General features: G+C 47.7%; 1 protein-coding gene across 4 annotated transcripts; it reads left to right on the top strand.

Annotated features, from left to right (window-relative positions):
- Positions 1–3,660: 3,660 nt before the first annotated feature.
- Positions 3,661–19,704, top strand: LOC142856588 (cytochrome P450 4F5). 4 transcript variants are annotated; one of them, XM_075984221.1, is made up of 13 exons: positions 3,661–3,744; positions 4,131–4,337; positions 6,783–6,927; positions 9,516–9,569; positions 9,657–9,784; positions 10,938–11,059; positions 12,266–12,536; positions 12,832–12,898; positions 13,104–13,233; positions 16,349–16,482; positions 16,594–16,658; positions 16,814–16,896; positions 17,127–18,212. In XM_075984221.1, exons 2-13 carry the CDS (start codon positions 4,140–4,142, stop codon positions 17,290–17,292), a joined length of 1,563 nt encoding a protein of 520 aa, XP_075840336.1. In that variant the 5' UTR covers positions 3,661–3,744; positions 4,131–4,139; the 3' UTR covers positions 17,293–18,212. The 4 variants fall into 4 exon arrangements, with proteins under 4 accessions (XP_075840336.1, XP_075840335.1, XP_075840337.1 ...); XM_075984220.1 differs by having other exon boundaries at positions 3,696–3,744; positions 4,139–4,337; positions 17,127–17,424; XM_075984222.1 differs by having other exon boundaries at positions 3,723–3,879; positions 17,127–19,704.
- Positions 19,705–20,788: the final 1,084 nt, after the last annotated feature.

Below are 20,788 nucleotides of genomic sequence, written 5' to 3'. Positions count from 1 at the left end.
GGTCTCTGAACACTCATCAGCACGTCTCGTTCAGAACTGCTTACAGTAATCTGGGATTTTATATCACCGAATTCAAAACTCCTCCATGTTCCTTCAGCAAATCAGTGAAATTCCTCCTAACCACATGGCCAGGTTATGACCTCACCCCTTATACAAACTTTCTGAGCCGAAGGGACTCTAGCTCACTCAACCATGTGATTCTGGCAGGCCTTGCCTTTCTCCCCATTCCTTCTGCCCTGCTAAAACAAAGCAAAGCAAAGCAAAACAAAACCCTAGCTTACATTCCTAAAGCTAGTCACCAAAGTCTATCCCTTTATTTGGTCACTTCCTCCTTCTGTGGCTGACTACACAAAGTCCAGCAATCAAAAGCCCCCTTTGGTTTACCTACTTAACATGCCCAATTAAAATGAAATGCCTCATCCTATCATGGGTTTGCCCCCTTTTCCTTTACAAACTGTCACTTGCCTATGTGCCGCCTCTCCCTCCAGAGGCAGTAATGCCTCCTCCCCCTCTCTCTTGGTCCCTTCTCCCTTTCCCTTGTTCCCTTCTCCCATTCCCTCCTCACCCCAATCCATTCTAACACGGATCTTCCCCTTTTTCTTCGCTTAAAAATTACACCTGCAAGGACATTTGCTGCTGTTTTCTTTCTGAGTCAGAAAGCAACCACTTTGATTTCTTCCCCGCTTAATAAAGGACCTCTCTGCGGAAACAGGTGTTTGAGTGTGGTTTGTGTCTCACCCGGGGATTCAGGCAAGAGCATGAGGCAGCTGGTCACATGATATCTTAGTCAGGGAGCAAAGAGATTATTGTTAGGTATTTTCTCTTAGAGGAGCCTTTTTGCTGATGCAAATAATCCCAATCAAACCAAATTAAAATGAATTAAAGATGCGCATGTTTAATAGATGGCCTTACTCCCAGGTGGCGCTGGGGAAACATGGAGAGGGAAAGACCATGTGAAACCCAGAGACCAAGTGTTCATTCCTGAGGTGGGGGTGGGGCATATAAACAGCCTGTGGGAGTGGTCTTGACCTTCCCTGGGAAGGGGTCACTGTCTGGTGGGCTTTCTCTGAGGAGGAGTTTGGACTGAGGCAACTCCCAGGGGAGGGAGCTTATGCCAGGAGCTGGGGTGAAGCCCTCAGGCAAACAATCTGGACTTTTTGTATAAAGGGGTGTTAGGGAACTGAGGTGAGGCTTTCAACCAAACAATTATGTGTGGTATTTGGCTCATTTCCTTATTTTTTATTTAGCCAGAGAACACAGTCCTGGGAATGAAGCTGTCCACTTTCAGGGTGGCCATGCAACCCTTCTGGAAAGACTCTCCTGGGCACCCCCAGAGGTCTGCTTCCATGGTGATTCTAGATCCAGTCAAGATGACAGTAATGATTGACTATTGTGACCATTATATCAGGGTGTATGTAATTTATCTGAAGATTAAATTTTGCTATATGTCATACATTTGTCTTATCATATGTAGCCCAGGTTGGCCTTGGTTCATATTCCTCTTGCGTCAATCTCCTAAATGGCCTGATTATAGGTGTAATCTTTGTGTACTTATACCTTAGCAGGTTTATTTTTAGAAATTGGCACCTGTGATTATGGGTTTGGAAAGGCTAAAGTCTGTGTGGCCTCAGACGCCTGGTAGGACTTCAGACAGATGCTGAAGCTGTGTCTTTAGAGCAGACTTCCTCCAGCTTTTGAAAGTCAGTGTTTGATCTCAGGTCCTGTATCAGGTCAAAGATTCACAATGTCCTGAGGAGGCTCCTTGAGCCAGTTCATTCTGCTCTCAGCTCCGGCAGCAGTGTGAGTTCCTGTGCTCCTGAAAGGGAAGAATTTGGTTGGGACACAGTAGTAGAGAAAGCTGTCAGGAGTTTAATCAGAACAAGGAAGAAAACAAGAATATACTCCTTGAAAAAGGGCCATCCAGGTCTAGAGAAATGGCTTAGAGGTTAAGAGCACTGACTATTGTTCCAGAGGAGCTGGGTTCAATTCCCAGCACCCACATGGTGCTTTGAGACTTTCTGCAACTCCAGTCTCAGGGATCTGATACCCTTTTCTCTGCAAACCTTCTGGAATCTGGCATACATGTGGTACATAGACATATATGCAGACAAAATACCCCTACACATAAATCAAGTAAGTAAAATAAAATAAAAGGTAAAAAGGCCAGGTCAAGCTTCACAGCCATGGTCTCAGCCCTGACAAATGTGGGCTTTAGACTGTTGTGGTCCCTATACTGCCCTTCCTTGTGTCTCCTCCAGTATGGAATCTTCTAGAAAAGGTGCTTTCCTCAGATGTCTGTTTCACTCAGATTTCAGTTCTATAAGTAGTTGTATAATTGCAAGAATTTGCATGTGTTTTTAAGTACTTTACAGTGAAGTTGAAAAGTTTATCAGGAAAGTGGGAGAACACTGGAAAATCCCCTGGGGAGGAAGGAAGGCATGAAGTTGCTTTATTCTGATTTCTCTATCTTGGACCCTAGCCACTGTTTGGGTGGAAGTTCCATCCCAAGCCCCCTCCCTTGGGAGTTGCCTCAGCTCAGACTCCACCCAGGAGAAAGCCTACCAAACGATGACCCCTCCCCAGAGATGCTCAAGACCACTCCTACAGGGTATTTAAATTGCCCCCCAGAGAACAAACATGTGACAAGGTTTTCCTGTCTTCCTTCCCTGTCTCCTCTCTCTGGAGGTCTGAAAGGCCACCTGGGAGTGCTGGTAGTCACTAAACCTTTTCTAATTCAGTTTGATTTGGTCTGATTTGGATTGTTGCATCGGCGGAGAAGTTTATCGGGGTGCAGAAACTTTTCAGCCACCATTGCCCCTCATTTCTGGTTTAGGGAGCCCTGAGCTGACCCATCTGGATTTGTGTGCCGACCACTGCCCTTATCGTTCTGTATCAATGCCAGTCAACTACCGCCATCGTTCTTTATGTCCCTGCTTTGGGGGCCTACTGGTCCCTCCTAGTTAACTAACAAATGCGGAGTATGACCCTGCGTGGGTTTAGCAACTGCTGAGTCCAAGACACGGCCATTAAGGATAGTTTCTGGACAACATAAGCCACCTTTAAGGGCAGCGCCCCATTTCACCTCAGCCTTGCTCTTCCTGGCCTGTACTGCCTCAGCTACAGCCTCTTTCCGGCTCCCTCTGGTCCTCCACACTTCCACTCTGAACTATGAGCCTCCAGCCTCCGGTGTGTTTTCCCAGTTGGAGCTTTCATCTCCTCGGTCTGGCCCTGGCTAGATTCTCTGCTGTAGTATGGAATACTGGGCTGCTGGAGGATAGGTCTTAACTCTGCCAGGCTGTGCACTCCAGAGCCAGTCCTGCAGTTCAGCAGCGAGAAGTTCTGCATGCTGCCGGTTGTGCAGAGAATCTGGGGAGATGCTCTGGAACTGTCCTATCTTGAGCCAGGTTTCTTGGCAGCTGTACTTCTGCCTTCGTGGGTTTAATCTGTAGACCACTGGGCTTGGAAGGGCAGGGGTGGCTGTAAAGTTGATGACCCAGAGTCACCTTTGGCCTTGACTCAGAAGAGCTGCAGCCAAAAGGTCCCCTTGCGTGCAGTGCGTCTGAGTTCTGCTGCACTCCACGCTGACCTTGCCCAACTAGTTTTGGCTTGCTGCCCAGGCAGGAAGGAAGTGGTTGAGCTTGTGAGTGATTGGTTCAGCCCAGATGCAGCCCAGCCTCCTACACAGCTCCCTGCAGTTAGGAAGCAGAGGATGAATGCTTTTCACAGAAGTGGGAAAGTTTTGAGGTACAGGCTGCCCCTGAAATACGGTACAATCCTGGGGTGTGAGGCAAGAGAGGGTCCTGCTGCTGATCAGGAACGGCTTAACAGCACTGGGGTGTCTCCTTGGAGCCAGCTGGCATAAGCGACCCTGGGTTCTGGGTAACTAACTGCCTGAGGCCAGTTCCACCCGCTTGAGGCTGAGCTATTTCAGACTCTGAACAGCTCTTGTCTGTGTGTCCCTTCCTCTCCTGGTCCTTCTCTCGAGCACTTACTCTCTCTCCCTGGGAGGGCGTGGATCTCCCCTTCCTTCCTTGCTATGCTTCAAACGCACAGTCTGCGCCCTTGCTCAGTAATTCTGGAGTTTTCCAGTCTTTCTCCAGAGCCTCATAATCTCCCCGCTGTGTTGATAGCTTTGCAGGATGCTGGAGCTGAGTGTCTCTGGGCTGGACCCAACCTCCGTGTTGGCCTCTCCATGGCATCTTCTGTTGCTTGGAGCGGCTTCCTGGCTGGTGGCCAGAATTCTAGCCTGGACCTACTCATTCTGTGAGAACTGCTCCCGCCTCAGATGCTTCCCTGAGTCCCCTAGAAGGAATTGGTTTTTGGGTCACCTGGGCCTGGTGAGTATAGCAGCAGACAGGACTGGGGCTTTGGGTGGATGTGCTCCCTAGGAGTCAGGAGAGGTCAGGAGTGGTCTGAGGCAGCCAGAAGCCAGGGAGGCAAAGTGAGCCCCCGTCTGCTCATCACACCAGCACATCCCTTTGCCTTTCTGTCACACCTGTACACCAGCTCCAGTCACATTCTCAACAGGACTGAGATTTCCTCTCAATCTTGGATACTCGTCACATTCAGCAGCTCCCATGGTAGGCAGCGCAGAGCAAGGACATCCCTGGTATATTCAGTTCTCATTGTTAGATTTGAGGCCTTTCTGCAGTATGTTCAAGGTCTTGCCCTGCCTGGCCTGTGTCTCTTGATTTCAGATCAGTGTTTGTGACTCTCTGGGTTGCTGCTTGCCCTGTTGGAATCAGCCGTGATTTCTTACCTCCACCTATAGGGGCTCTTTGGGGGTAGAAGAGAGATTATAGTTTCTTTTCCCCCGCAACCCCTTGGCCACTCTCCTTTCTCATCTTGCCCACTGTCCTGAAGATGCATTAGCGATTATCTGAAGCACTTGGAGTCTGTGCATGTGAGGCAACTAATTTATTCCAGAACCACACCGCAGCACGCCCAACTTTCCTTCCGACCTCATTCGTAATGGCTACATATCGGGGGGGTAGGGAGTTCCTACTCAGTACCTCTGGGTCCCCTTGCTCCATGCTACACTGGCTCTCTATTTCAGAACCACAGATTGGATTTGGCTTTCACTCATACTATAGATATCCCGTCTACTGATGTTTGTTCAAGTACTACTGTCTCTCTTCAGAGCCCACTATCATTCAACATTCTCATTTACCCTCTCATTCAATGTCCCCTCAGCATCTCCATCCTTGTACATTCTAACTTACCAGCTTTCTGACCGTTCCCCTTCATCTCCACCTCATTCAGATTCCCATCAAGAGTCACAGTCTGAGGTTCTTGACAATTCAATTTCCTTTCGATATTTGGAAAATTGTTGCTTTCGATGACTGCAAACTCCCATCTTCTATGCGTTATCCACAGTGATGCTGTCCAGTCAGATGATATGTCAGCTCATATCCGTGTACCTCCAATATGGCTCTTTCTGCACTAAACCTCCAGCCTGCTTACTCTGCCATCTTCTTATGGACAAAGAGTACTCTTCATTGGTTGTCCCTTTCTGGTCTGCCTCTCTTCTCTGTCACCCTTATGATCTCTAGATCCCTGGATCCTGGCTCCGTCTCATTCATTTCCTCAATGCTCTCTGGTGTATTGGCTTCTCTATCTTTCCCAGAAGTTCCTGTTTGGGTCCAGGCTGATGTCCTCACTGGTCTCCCCTGAGCTCCCCGAGACTCCTCTGTCTGCTGCTGGGTCCTCCTTCCCCTGATCTTGCCACATGATTCCCCTGCCACCCTCTCCCATCTTCCCTCCCCTATCTTACTTAAAGCTGCCTCCTTACCTCAGGGTCCAGCTCCTGAGCTGACCGTCATTTTCCCCTTTAGATGACTTCCAAGTTCACATCTCTCCTGATCTGGGAACCAAGATTTGGGAACCTTCATGATCCTTTGCTGTAAATCTAGGGAGATGCCTGCCCAGAGGGTGTCAGTGGGCTCTGCTGGGATTAGGGACAAGTAAGGGAGGTGTGTGGTACGAAATTAACTGGAGGGGAGGATAGAAGGGATGAGGGGGAGAAGAGGAGAGAGGTGATTTAGCCAGAAAGGAAAAATCCCATAAGAAAAAGGGAAATACACATACCCAGAGATGAGAGAGAGAGAGAGAGAGAGAGAGAGAGAGAGAGAGAGAGAGAGAGAGAGAGAGAGAGGGAGAGAGAGAGAGAGGGAGAGAGAGAGATGATTAGATGAAGGAAATGAAGAGAAAGACAAAGGAAACAGAATTATGGTAAAGAGATAAACACACACACATACACACACATGTATGTATTTAGACCCACTTCTCTAGTCATTTTTTTATCATACCTCTCCATGTATCTATGTTATCTATCATGTATCTGTCTATGTATTTTCTGTATAACTAGCAGCAGTCAGTCAGTCTGTCTGTCTATCTATCTATCTATCTATCTATCTATCTATCTATCTATCTATCTCCTATCTATCTATCAATCATCTATCTATCTCCTCCAATCCCTCTATGAAATAGTTCATACCTCTGTCACTACTATTCAAAATCTGTGTATATGAATGTATCTGTCTGTCCACTGATCCATCAATTATCTATATCTAGGTCACAAAGAGATGAGAGTGGTACATCAGAGAGGCGTGTAAACAGATGCAGGACACAGGAAGGGACACTCATAGTTGAACTCAGATTAACTTATCAAGAGACACAGATGAACAATCCAAGTAGCAGGGTGAGAGGTGCTGCGTGGTGGGCAGAGGGTGGGAACATCTGAAACACTCTGCCTGGATTGCCTCAAATTTTTCCCTCCCCAGATTCAAAACAATGAGGAAGGCATGCAGTTGGTGACTGAAATGGGCCAGACCTTCCGAGATGTCCAACTCTGTTGGCTGGGACCCGTCATCCCTGTGCTGAGACTTGTTGACCCTGCATTTGTTGCCCCCCTGCTCCATGCCTCAGGTATCTCTTTTAGGATCCCAACACTTGGCCTTTTCTTTGTCTCTTGTCCAAGTCCTTACTATCCTCGGAATGAGCAGGCTGAGCAGCAGAGGGGGCTGTTCGCAACGGTGGCCATTTCTCTGTAGCTGAGTGAACTTGGATAAGGTTCTGCTGCTGAGATCTGCTTGAGCTGTAAGAGAGGGAAGTTCAACCCTAAGTATGATCTAAGCCAGGAAAGTGAATGTATTGGCTGAGGATATACTCAGCAGTAGAACACTTGTCTACCACGGACAAAGTCATGGGTTGCAACCTAGAACAGGAAAAACAAAACTCCCTTTGAAGAATCTTTTTGTGTGTATATGTTTATGCATGTACCTGTGGATGCATGTGTGTGGGTGCCATGTGCATGCGTGTGTGTGCATGAATGTGGAGGACAGCAAGCAACTTGAGCTGCTATCCTTGGGACCTCTTCATACCTTATCGAGGTGGGATCTCTCATTGCCCTGGAGTTCACCTGTTGAGTTACACTGTCTGGTCAGTAAGTCCCGGGGATCCAGAGTCTCTTAAAAATGATTTCTTTTTGAGGCATTTATTTAGTTTATTTGAAGCACTGTATAAGGTAGGCCGGAATTCACTTTGTAGATCAGGATGGCCTTGAACTCACAGAGATCCATCTGCTTCTGTCCCTTAGGTCTTGGTATTACAGGTGTACATGATTGTGCCAGGCCTTTGTTTTTATTTTATTTTTATTTATTTATTTATTTTTCTGTTTTTATTTTATATGTATGATTATTTGCCAGCATGAATGTGTGTGTGTACCATGCAGTACCCTCAGGGGCCATAAGAGGGTGTAAGCAGAGTTACAGGTGATCGTGAGCTGTCATGTGGATATTGAGAACTAAACCCAGGTCTTCTGCAGGAACAAGTGCTCACAACCATTGAGCCATCTCTCCAGTGACTGAATCTTTAAATTGCTCATAATTTACCAAGTCTGTGTTCTGAGAAGATAGTAAGTGAGTCAACAGCCTTAAACACGACTGTCTTCTGTGTGTGCAGCAAAAGCAAGCAGAACTTCCAGACCCCAGTCCCAACCTTCTGGTTCCATGATTAGTCTTGCCTCTGAGATCCAAAGTGTGTTGCTGGTTCGAACATTCCTAAAGACTCTGAGTTTGATGAGGCTCTGTGATGTGGGTCTCCCATTCTTCTTGGTATTTCCCATAGTTACCTCAGAACTTCAAACTATTAGCAATGTGTGGGAGGTCCTTCTGTCTATGTGTTGCTTTTATTGGTTAATGAATAAAGAAACTGCCTTGGCCAGTGATAGGTCAGAACTTAGGTAGGCAGGGACAAGTGGACTGAATTCTGGAAGAAGGTAGGCTGAGAGAGAGATGCCATGGATCCGCTGCTGGAGATAGACATGCTGAAACTTTGCTGGCAGGCCACGACCCCATGAGATACACAGATTAATAGAAATGGGTTAAATTAAGATGTAAGAGTTAGCCAATAAGACACTAGAGCTAATGAGCCAAGCAATGATTTAATTAATACAGTTTCTGTGTGATTATTTCAGCTCTGGGCTGCTGGGATGAATAAGTGGTTCCTTGCAACATTGCACTATTTACAATGTGTGCATGCAGATTCCTTGCAGAATATGGAGTGCAAATGGTTCTGTATAGTACAGAACAATACAATGCCTTTTTACTTCTCTCATGTCCCCAATGACATAAACAGCATTCCTGTAAGATGGTGCCTCCTAGGTGAACAGCTGAGGTTGGGGGAGGCACGTGACACAACATGAACTCCTCCCCACCTGCCGGTTCAATGAGTCTTGGCTGTCCCGGCCACCTTTGTAAAAGAGACCCCCAAACTGGAGATGGTTTGGGACAGAGGTGGTATGCTGAGTACTGCAGGGGATGTCCACTGGAGTCCCGATGGGTTAGCTGTGTCTGGTTGGTTGGTCCTGGGGCTGCTTGATGACTGGAGAAGGCAGAGACAACTTCTTCCCAGTTGGCACTTGGCTCTGAGAATAGAGGCACCCTTAATTTTGAAAGCTTAATGCTTAGTGTGGCATAGAGGAGAGAACTAGAGGAGTCTGGGACATATCTAGGACACATTTGGGACTCAAAAGAGACCGTATTTCAATGCCAATCTGAAAGGCACAATTAGGTCATGCCAGACTTTTACACACCAGTGTGTGTCATGTCAGGGAATATCATGTGTGTGGTGTCTATGACAGGTCGTATGATATGTGCCCCTGTCATATATACCAGGATGTGTCAGGACATGTCAGGGAGCTGCTAATGAAAGTGTGTCCTAGGTCTTTGCAAAGGCCTGTAGAGTGCTGTGCTGAGCTCAGATATGGAAGACAGAGTGGACCATGTAGCAGCCATGTGAAGGCATGCTGGGGCCCTGCTGGGATGACCTTTGCTCTTTCTGCTGCTGCAGTCTGATCTGGTCTTGTCTCACCTCCTCCCTCTTCCCTGCTTTCTTTGTCCCTGTTCCCTTCCCACCTTCCTGTGTTTGGAGCCCTGGGGCTGGGAGTCCCCACCCTCTCCCAAAGTTCACCTTTCACCCTCTCTATGGCCCCTGATTGTCTTTCTTCATGGCAGCTACGGTGGCCCCCAAGGACATGACTTTCTTACGTTTCCTGAAGCCCTGGCTGGGTGAGTACCTCAAGGTGAGGATCAGGGGACACCTTGGGGATCAGAGGAAGCTTCCACCTTTGCCCACTGCCCTGGCTTCCCTTCTAGGGGATGGGCTCTTCCTGAGTTCAGGTGACAAGTGGAGCCACCATCGCCGCCTGCTGACGCCCGCCTTCCACTTTGACATCCTGAAGCCCTATGTGAAGAATTTTAATAAGAGCGTGAACATCATGCACGTGAGTTCCTCAAACCCAGGGTCCCACAAAGAACACTGCAGAACAGGGAGTGACTTCCGCCAGATGTAGTCTGAAGGTGTGTTTCTGCTGCATGGACTTGGGGACATCAGTTTTCCTCACCAAACCTCAGTTTCCCCATCTTTAAAATGAGGATAATAATCTGAACTTAAAAGGTGATCAGAAGGACATCTTGGAGTCATACTCTTTCCATATAGATGGGGCACCTAGCAGACCAGTATCTACTCTCCTTTGCAGAAGCCCTGGAGAGTCAGTCATCTGGTTAGCACTGACTATCAATGTAGCTCTTTCTCTGTAGAATACTAGATTAGACTGTGTTGCCCCTAAGATGGCCATGGTGAGGCACTTCTCAATCCCAGCCTGGGGAGACTGAGGAAGAAAGACTGTGAATTTCAGGCCAGTCCAGACTACATTAACAACAAGACCTTGTCTCAAAAAACTTAGGTCCTTCTGGGAGATGTTGGTTGGGCAGGGGTCAAGATTATGGTCAAAACTCATTTAAAAATGGTATTGGGTAGAGCTGAGTTCACTCTGGGTTTTCAAGCATGTAAAATGCTGGTTCAAAAAGGGTGAAAGCCGAAACTTTATATGGACACATTGCAAATTCTGAGAATGGAGGACTTAGAGAAAACTGGGGCCATTTCTGTAGCCAGCTATAATACTATTGAGGATGGTAACCACTGTTGACACTTACTGAACACCTTCTGCATATAGAATTAATATTCTATATCAGGTCTACCATTTATGTTGAATGATGTAATTTCCATATTGCTGTGAGGCAGAGGGCATATGACTGTTATATTATGGATGATGAAACCAAAGGTAGGAGAGGTCAGTGTTCTCCAAGTTTACAAAGGTAAGCGAGTGTGAATGGCAGAGTGAGCACTTCTATAGTTTACTGGGTAATCGATCCTGAGCTTAACTGTGGCTGAAGACTTGACAAACAGGACCTAGGAGAAGGCAGCAAGCAGACAAAGAGCACACAGAAGGTGAACCAAGGGCTTCGCCTGTACTGTTTTTTGCTCCCACCAGACTCGTTCTTCTCTGGGGTCAGGTGCCTGTTCCAGTGTTTAGGGTTGGGAAGGGACTCAAGGATCAAAGGCTTAACCCCATGTCTGTTCCCTCCTCTGGTCAGGACAAGTGGAAGCGCCTAGCCTTGGAGGGCAGTGCACGACTGGAAATGTTTGAGAACATCAGCCTCATGACATTGGACAGTCTGCAGAAATGCCTCTTTGGCTTTGACAGCAACTGTCAAGAGTGAGTCCCTGTCTCAGCCTTGGAATGTGGGGCAGGTACTAGGAAGTAGTTTGGAGATGGAGGGCTGCCTATAGAGAGTAGAAGAGACTCCTCAGGAGTTGGGTCAAAAGTGGGACAGGAAAAAAGAGGATGAGTTGTTCGTCTAGGGAGGTGTGCATAAAGGCAAGGAGGGGTAGGAGGTAGTGGGTGAAAGAGGCAGTTCAGAAGGAGGCATCTTCGGCAGGACACTGAAGGGCGTGTTACAGTTTCATAGTAAAATATTGCAAATGAAACACGCTAAGAGGGAAAGATGTAGTTTATTCTGTGGTTTCAGTCCATCATGGTGGGGATTGGTATGTTCCCACCATCATGGCAGAGAAGTGCAGAGAGAACATGTCTGTGCCAGCAAGCTTCTTCCTTCTTCCCTTCTCATCCATGTGACTCCGTTTAGTCGGAAGAAGCTGTCCATGTTCAGTGTGGGCTTTAAACACTCATTTAATTTGATCTGGAGACTAAACACCATCTCGGACATACACAGGAATATGCTTTATTAATCTTTGGTGTAGCTCAGTGTAATGTAGAGTCTCAAAGTTAAACACTGCGGAACATTAGACAGTACCACGTTTTTTTTCTCCTTCCCTTCCCTTCCCTCTCTTTTTTTTCTTGAGTTCATCTCAATCTGTGCTTAGTCTGGCCTGGAGCTCACTATGTAGATGATATTGGACTTGTGCTTCTGATCCTCCTGCATCCACCTCCTATGTGTTGGGATCACAGCCAAGAGTCACCATTTCCAGCTAGGGGCCAGATCTTAAAGGCATTACATAGCCAGAAGGGTGTGAACTCCATCCTGAGTTTCCCAGGTCGTAAGAGAAAGTGTCTTACAGAGGGGAGTCCTAGTTACAGCGAGCTTGGACAATTTGATCAGCAAAGGAGCTTCATGGAGATATAGGATGCAAGGAACCAGGAGAGGAGGGTCTGAGCCTGGGCAGAGTCACAAGAAACCAAGGGAGAAGAGCAGGAGCAGATGCTGAGTGAATTAGAAGAGGAAATGATGTCCATTTATGCCCTGGAAACCTGGATCAGGGAGCTACTCGTGGGGAACAGGAAATAGAATTTGGGCTTTGTGGATGCTCTTTTCAGGATGGATCCTGGACCTGGGACTCTGGCTGGAGCTTCTCTGGGGTTTTTGTGTGTGCTAAGTTGCTTCCTCTCTGGCCTCAACTGCAGGTCTCCCAGTGAATACATTGCTGCCATTTTGGAGCTCAGTTCCCTCATGGTAAAAAGGTCCCAGCAGCTCTTCCTGTATGTGGACTTCCTGTACTACCGCACTGCTGATGGGCGGCGCTTCCTCGAGGCCTGTGACCTGGTGCACAACTTCACAGATGCTGTCATCAGGGAGAGACGCCGCACTCTCTCCAGCCAAAGTGTTGACGAGTTCCTGAAATCCAGGACTAAATCTAAGACTTTGGACTTCATTGATGTGCTCTTGCTGGCCAAGGTGGGTTTATGTGGGATCTGTAGCCATGTGGGCTTATATGGGATCTGTGTTATAGGAATGTTAATGTTCTGTGTATAAATTGAAGATGCTGGACTTGATCAGCACAGTACTGGGGAGTTACAAATGGTGCTTAGGAAAATTAGGCACATGATGGATATATTTTAGAGGTACCTTTTTTGATGGGGACAGAATACCAAGGAAGAAATGGAGGCATCCTGTGTGCACAGTGGGTATCAGAACCTGTCTCTTATCACCTCAGATATGGTATAAATCAAGGGTCTTGCTTTGGCATTAGGATGAACATGGAAAGGAGCTGTCTGATGAGGACATCCGGGCAGAGGCTGACACCTTCATGTTTGGAGGTGAGAGTCCCTGGTCCCTGTGTGAGACTCCAGAGAAGGTAGAGCTCTGTCAATCCCATGTAGGTATTGTGGGGAATCTGAAATCCTTCCATTCTGTCCATCCATACCTTCCCCATCATTCTCTGGGGACCTCATTCTGGGTACTTTACTCCATCCTGCTAAAAAATGCCAGAGACCCAAGCTTGCCTGTCTGTCTACCCTCCAGGCCATGACACCACAGCTAGTGGGCTCTCCTGGATCCTGTATAACCTGGCAAGGCACCCAGAATACCAGGAGCGCTGCCGGCAGGAGGTACAGGAGCTGTTGAGGGACCGAGAACCCGAGGAGATTGAGTGGTGAGCTCCGGTCCATGTTGTCTCTGGAGCTGTTACTATAATGTGGTGCTACTTCTGAGATTTTGATATAGGGTGTGCTTATGCAGCCAAGGCTGACTCACAGTATCCTAACACCTTTGTATTAGGGATGTCATGCCGAGTTTGGGTGTCTCTTCATTTATTTGATTGCATTGCACATAGCATAGTAGGGTTCATTATGGCTGCTTTCAAACCCAGTTTGTTTTTCTTGAGTCTCTTCCTCCCGTCTCATGAATTTCCATTGGCTGTTGTACCATTCTTCTGTTTGTAGTTCAGGGACACCTCTTTTTTCTTTTTAATTTTTTTCTTTATTTTAATTCTAATCACAGCTCTTCCTCTCACCTCCTTTTCCTCCCTTCCAGCCCACCCTCCATCTACTCCTCCCAATGGGTAAGGGCTCCGATGGGGAGTCAACAAAGTCTGGCACATTAAGTTGGGGCAGGACCAAGCCCCTACACTGCATTAAGGCTGAGCATGACCTCCCACCATTGGGAATGGGCTCTAATGAGCTAACTCATGGACCAGGGATAAATCCTGGTCCTAATGCCAGGGGACCCTCAGATAGTCCAAGCTTCACCACTGTCTCCCACATAGTGGAGGGGCTAGTTTCATCCCATGGAGGCTCCACAGCTGTCTGTCTAGAGTTCATAAGTTTCCATGAGCTTGGTTCTGCTGTCTCTGTAGATTTTTCCATCTTGGCCTTGACCTCCCTTATTCATATATTCCCTCCTCCCTCTCTTAGATTGGATTTCCAGAGTTTTGCCTTGTGTTTGGTTGTGGATCTCTGCATCTGGTTCCATCAGTTACTGGATGAAGGCTCTATGATGATAGTTGGGGTATTTACCAATGTGATTACGGGGGAAGGCCAGCTTGGGCACCCTTTCCACTATTGCTAGTATTTTTAGCTGAGGTCATCCTTGTGGATTCTTTGAAGTTTCCCTAGCACCAGGTTTCTCCCTCACCCCATAGTGCTTCTCTCTATCAAGCTCTCTCTTTTATTCCTCTCCCACTCCATTCTTCTCCCTCCCCTCACCATCTCATTCTTTCATGTTCTCATTCCCCCATCCCCTCCCCTTTACCTCCCTTGCTCCCTTTCCTACAGCAATCAGTGGAACACTTCTTTTTCAATCCTTGTGAAATTCCATCCTATATCTTGGTCTACTTTTCGGTAACATTTTGTTCATTGAAAATACCAAGAGGGAAAAAAAGGATTTTCAATATTCTCACCATGAAGAGATGACAAGTCTTTGGTACAATAGACGTGATCCCTAACTTATAGTTTTAGTATTCCTGATGTACTTGAGAGGGGCTGTATTTGGAGGGGCTAAGAATTTTTTTAGATAGGGTTACACTGTGTTGCCTTGGCTGGCCTGGAACTTGCTGTGTGAATCAGGCTGGTCTCAAACTCATAAAGATTTGCCTGCCTGTCTTCCAAGTGCTGGATTTAAAGGTATGGGCAACCATGGTGTGCAAGCATTGAATGCATCTTCTGTCTGTCTGTCTATCTGTCTATTTATTTATTGAGACTCTGCTTGCTGAAGTAATGCTTACTCTGTAGCTGAGGCTGACTTTGACCTCTGGTCCTCCTGCCTTCTCTACTCCAATCCTGGGATTCTTCGGCTGGCTGCATTTAATTTCTTTTAGTTTGCTTAATGCCAGTTTTCTTAACATCTTCCTCCAAACTGTTTGCCCGTTTCCCAGGAGTGTGTGGACTGTCCTGTGCCCACCTCACCTCTATAGTCCACAGGTCTCCTTAGTAACTTTAGTTTTTAAAAACTTATTTTCATTTTTATCACTACAGTTTTGTAATAGGTTTTAGTGACTGGTAGGTTGGCTCCATCTTTAATTTTTAAGTTGGCTTGCCTCTGCATGAAGTTTAGCTCTTCCGACTGGAATAACGTTGTTGAGAATGGATGCAGTTAGTGCTGGACCCTTGTCTGTCATGCAAGGCTCTGTGAAATTCAGCCCTGGGAAAGAATTTTTAGGTTCTAAAATACAAATTCATCTTCTCTCTCTCTCTCTCTCTCTCTCTCTCTCTCTCTCTCTCTCTCTCTCTCTCTCTCCCCCGCCATGCTCATTCAAGCAACTTTAACTTCATCAGGTCCCAAACAGATAAGACATAGGAGGGCAAAGGGAGGGCAGAGGGAGAGGGAGGAGACGAGAGAGCCCTTCCAGGATAATATGTATTACATACATGTCTAAAAATGCAAATATGCATTTTAAAAAGACAAATACAGCTAAAGGGTTAATGGATAGTACTGAAAATTAATATAGAAAGGACTAGCTGGGTGATGTTGGTGGCACATGACTTTAATCCCAGCATGTGGGAGGCAGGGGCAGGCAGATCTCTGAGCTCAACACTAGTCTGGTCTATAAGCAAATTCCAAGACAGTCAGGGCTACACCTAGAAGTCATGTCTTAAAAAACAGAGAGAGAGAAAGAGAGAGAGAGAGAGAGAGAGAGAGAGAGAGAGAGAGAGAGAGAGAGAGAACCTGATACCTTTATAGTAAAGGGTCCTTTTTCCCATCACCACTTTCCCAGGGAATACATATTTTCATTTAAATAACTTTGTGGCCTTTAAGGATCTGTATTTCTGCTCTTATTTCGTTATATAAATCATTTCTGATGCAAGGTCTCCTATAGCCCAGGTTGTCCATTTACTTATTTATTCCTGATCTTCCACACTTCACTTTCGTGAGGATCACCACATTCAGGTCATCGTATAAAAATTTGAAAGCTTGCATTGCAAGTTTATCAAATGGTTTAAGGATCAATTTGGAAGTTTATGCTTTAATTAGAAATATTTCAGGGTTTTTTTCTGATGTTTTTTGTGATGGGGGAGGGGTTAATCTTTGATACAGATCTCAGTTGACACCTGTGACCTCCTAACTTGGGAAGTGGAATGGGAGCTATCAGGAGTTCATAGTTGTTTAATAGCTAGAGACAAAGGGACCGGCAGACTTATTGACTTCATCTGGAATATAATTTATTACAGAACTAAGGTTGCCAGGGAAGTGGTAAGAATCCAACTGCGTGTCAGTGAGGCTGAGCAGGGCTTTGTTTTTGCTCCTGAATAATTGTGTGTTGGCTTCCTCAGGGACGACCTGGCCCAGCTGCCCTTCCTGACCATGTGCATCAAGGAGAGTCTGCGCCTGCATCCTCCGGTCATAGACCTTCTGCGCAGCTGTGCCCAGGATATTGCGCTACCTGATGGCAGGGTCATCCCCAAAGGTGCCTCAGGGACATGGCTGAGGGGAGATGCAGAGGGGAGGCCCCTGAGTATGGTGATGGTCCCTAGGGGCAGCTCAGACCTGATACTGACTGGATGTTCCTGCCCAACAGGGAACATCTGTGTCGTCAGCATTTTTGGTATTCATCACAATCCTTCAGTGTGGCCAGACCCTGAGGTGGGGGATCCTTCAGGCATCTCTGGGACCTGGGGAGGGGTTCGGCCTTATCCTGGAAACAAGCTGTCACTCCTCTTTCCATGTCTGCCTTTTCTGGGGTTGCCTGGCTGTGTTCAGAGACCCAACCTAGAAGACTAATCTTGCCTCTCCCCCAGACCTACGACCCCTTCCGCTTTGACCCAGAAAACCCTCAGAAGAGATCACCTCTGGCTTTTATTCCCTTCTCCGCGGGGCCCAGGTGAGGCTGGATGGGCCAGAGTCTGGGACTTTCAGTGGGAATAGGAGTTGGGGTGGCTGGGTTCTGGGTCTTCTTCCCAGCTTCTGCTTAGGGCGTGCGGGTAAGTCTGCAGAGCCTGGGGATGGAAGGCGAAGGGCTGACCATGCGCCGCCCGGACCGGGTCAGGTTGGGTCTGATGGTGCTTGGTTGGGTCCCGGTGCATCCGAGTCCCCCACCCCGCCCTCCCGCAGGAACTGCATAGGACAGACTTTCGCGATGAGCGAGATGAAGGTGGCGGTGGCGCTGACACTGCTGCGCTTCCGCCTCCTGCCCGACGACAAGGCGCCGCGCCGGAAGCCGGAGCTGATCCTGCGCGCGGAGGGCGGGTTGTGGCTGCGGGTGGAGCCGCTGAAGTAGGGTGCACAGTGACCCCCCCCCCCTCCTTCTGACCTGGGACCTCCTCACCCCACCCACTTCCCGAACTCGGTGGATCCCAGAATAAACCGAGCACGGTTAATGACCAGCGGGGGGCGCTGGAGAGCAACAGAACCAGCTGTGCTCTGGGAGGGAAGAGGCTGGGCTGCTGTGTTTGAACCAAAGAATCTTACTGTATGCTGATTAGCCATGCAAGGCTTCCATGCCGATGGCAGTTCTTTTCCAGCTCAAGCTTGAACTTCATCCTGCAAGAGCCACTGTAGCTTTCTGAGCTTAGTAGGAGAGGGAGTGGGGTTTCAGGCCCGCTGGAGCCTCGTAGGCACTGAAGCAAAGCCTTAATTGCATCGATTCCGTTTCCTTCTACCTCCTCTTCATCTTCTGCGTCATCATATTTGAAGCGATCATCTAGTTTTTGTCTTCTTAGTGTTGCACTTACTGGAATGGGCTGCTGCATTACACCTATAGGGATATTTGTAAAGTCTGAGTAAAATGGTTTCTCAGAAAAGGGACATCTTGGCACCCTTGAGAAGTGTGTTAAATGACATTCAAGGTTTGTAATAACTAATATCACTAAAGCAGCTTAAAATGTATGAAAGTACACTTATAGGATCCTTCATTTCCCTTTTGTCCTGGGCGATGTTCACCGAGAATCCCACTGGCTTCACAAGATTCTTATAATTTTCCTTTCTTATACTCTGATTCCCACTTCCCCCCTCATAACGAGACCATTGAAACTGCCAGGTGGGCATGGTGACACGTACCCGAAATCCCAGGACTTGGGAGGGTGAGAGGGGATAATGAGTTGGAGACTATCTTGGACTATGTAGAAAATTTGAGACCAGTCTGGGATACATAATGAAACTATGTCTCCAAAAACAAAAATTAAACCAGCTAAAATTCCTGACTTGAGAAATAGATTCGGGGGTTTGGGGCTCAGCAGGAGGCAGGGGAGGGGAGGTTGGGCTGGAGTCACTGAGGCCAGGAGGCAGATGTGGGATCTGGGTCCAGCGCAGGTATAGAGGAAGGCACTATGACTGGAGTTGGACCAAGCCCTGAAAGGGTGCAGCTGCTGGATTGCTGGCCAGGAGGTTGTTACACATTCAGATGACAACCTGCCCATCTGCCCATTGCTCCCAGCCAGGCAGACAATGAGTGCTTCACCACCTGCTGTCTGGCAGCCTTGGTGCCTGGTTCTCAGGTCTCCATCCTTGACCTGTGAAGCAAGGCTTTCAGGTCTACTCCCCCGAGGTAATTCCAGACAGAACACTCAGCGTTGTGAGACTTTCATATGGACACCTTGCCCTCCCCGAGTACCTCACCACACAGCTTGGTCCTGGTCCTGGGATGGGGTTCTGACCACTTCAATGCCAAGTCAGACCCAAAGCTGCCCAGCAGTCAGACTGAGACACCTCGCAGCACTATGGCATCCAACCTGAGAGTGAGCCTCCAGTCTGGATTCTGGCTTACCTCGACTTGGCTGTGCCTTGGACCCTACCAACCTAGAAGGTAGTTATGTCATCAGCTATGTCCTCAATGTCGAAACCCAACCTACCCAATGCTTTCGAGCACGGTGTCAAATTTACCTGGAGCCAGATGCGCTGCAGCCTGAGCCTCGCCTCTCCCTGTTCTTCCTGGAGCACCCCAACTTCAATGGGCTTTATAAAGTGTGGTGTCTTGATGCACTGCCTCTCGGGCATCAGTGGCTCAGTGACTGTCCCTGTAGCTTATCTGATGCAAACAATGAACCTGTGTCTCGATGATGCCAGCAAGAGGAAAAAGTGGGCCTGATGTGTGTGTGTTCATGTTCCCTAGCCTGCCACCCACCCTCAAGAACCCACAGATGTCACTTGTGTCTAGAGAAGCAGGCCAAGCAGTGGCTGAATGCCCTTGCTGGCCTGTGGGCCAGGACCCACAGCATGACCGCTTGTGGTCGGACTTCTGGGAGTGGCTTCAGCTTTGCATATATGAGCTGTGGAAATGAGCGTTGGTTTCTGCTCTCAGACACGTGGCTGGTGGGCCGGGGAGGCTCATCTCTGTCCCAGGACATCCCATTCTGCTGATGGCTCGGCCAGTCTGACTGCTTTAAAAGATGTATGTATGGACCTGAGTTTACTTTTTACTTTTAGCTGACAAATCCAAGCTCCTTGAAGGACCAAGAGTGTTCAAGATCTTCTTGGTTTTTCTTGTTTTAACAAAAAGTTATTTTTTCAGGCTACATGCTACAGTGGATTGTATAAGCCAACATTTTACCCCTTTCTTAACCTGAGAGGTGACAAGGGAGGTTCTTAGTTTCATTTCTTTCTTTCTTTCTTTCTTTTTTTTTTTTTTTAAAAAAATCAGCCATTAGTGTGTTTTTTTTTTCTCTTTAGTAAATTAAAAAAATCCTATGCTCTTGACCAAATGCATTTTCAACACTTATCCATTTCCCCGTGGGTTATTCCTGAAGGGTCATGGTTGCTGCTCTTCAGGCATCAGGATCCCTGGTTGCATTGTTCCCTACATGTGGCCAACCCAGTTCAGTGCCACATTTGCAAGGCCAGCTGCAAGGTGTGCATGGTGAACATTGGTGGGCTTTGCGCTGTTTGCTCACCCATTATCCTGAGAGTCCGGCAGACCTCTCTGAGTCAGAAGATGGTGACTCTGGCATGTCCTGCTGCGGGTGGTGGTGCAGGGGAAGGCCAAGCAGTAGCATTAGCCATCTGGGATCAGCCCCTACAAAGGCTGGGCCTGGGACCCTTTTATAAATTTAACTACCACTTCTGTAGTGATTTCTGTCTCTGGGAATGGAGGTCCCACAGTGCCTGAATAAAGCTTACGTGGTGGGGTGCAGCATTGCATTTCCAGTCCCTTCCCTCACCCTCACTGCCTTTGGTTTAGTTACTACTCCCTGTCCCCTCCCTCCCCCCCCCGTTCTGATTTATGCAGCCCTGGTGTATGTTGCCCATGCCTTCTGCCTGCAGGCTACTTATACTCATTGGTGTGGGAGGTCCTTCTGTCTGTGTTGGTTTTCTTGGTTAATGAATAAAGAAACTGCCTTGGCCTGTGATAGGGTAGAACTTATGTAGGCGGGGAAGACAGAACTGAATGCTGGGAGAAAGATGGGCAGAGTCAGAGAAGCCATGAGGCCACTACCAGAGATGGATGCCGGAACTTTAGCCGGTAAGCCACTGGCACATGGAGGCGATACACAGATTAATGGAAATGGGTTAAGATGTAAGAGTTAGCCAATAAGAAGTTAAAGCTAATGGGCCAAGCAGTGTTTTAATTAATACAATTTCTGTGTGATGATTTCAGTTCTGGGTGGTCTGGATGAACAAGCAGCTCCCTGCAACAACTCATTGCAACCAAAGGCTGTGGCAGGTGGGATAAGGATGGGCCAGTGGAGGGAGTGGGGGACTGTGTCTGCCATTCTAGCACTCACAGAGCAAAGCTTCGGGTTCCATAATGCTCCCCCACTTTATTCCTTCTCCAGTCTCAG

Source organism: Microtus pennsylvanicus, chromosome 8 (genome assembly GCF_037038515.1).
Source record: "Microtus pennsylvanicus isolate mMicPen1 chromosome 8, mMicPen1.hap1, whole genome shotgun sequence".
NCBI classification, from domain to species: Eukaryota; Metazoa; Chordata; class Mammalia; order Rodentia; family Cricetidae; genus Microtus; species Microtus pennsylvanicus.
Note: the sequence above shows the minus strand (reverse complement) of the source record. Positions and strands in the feature narration are given on the sequence as shown.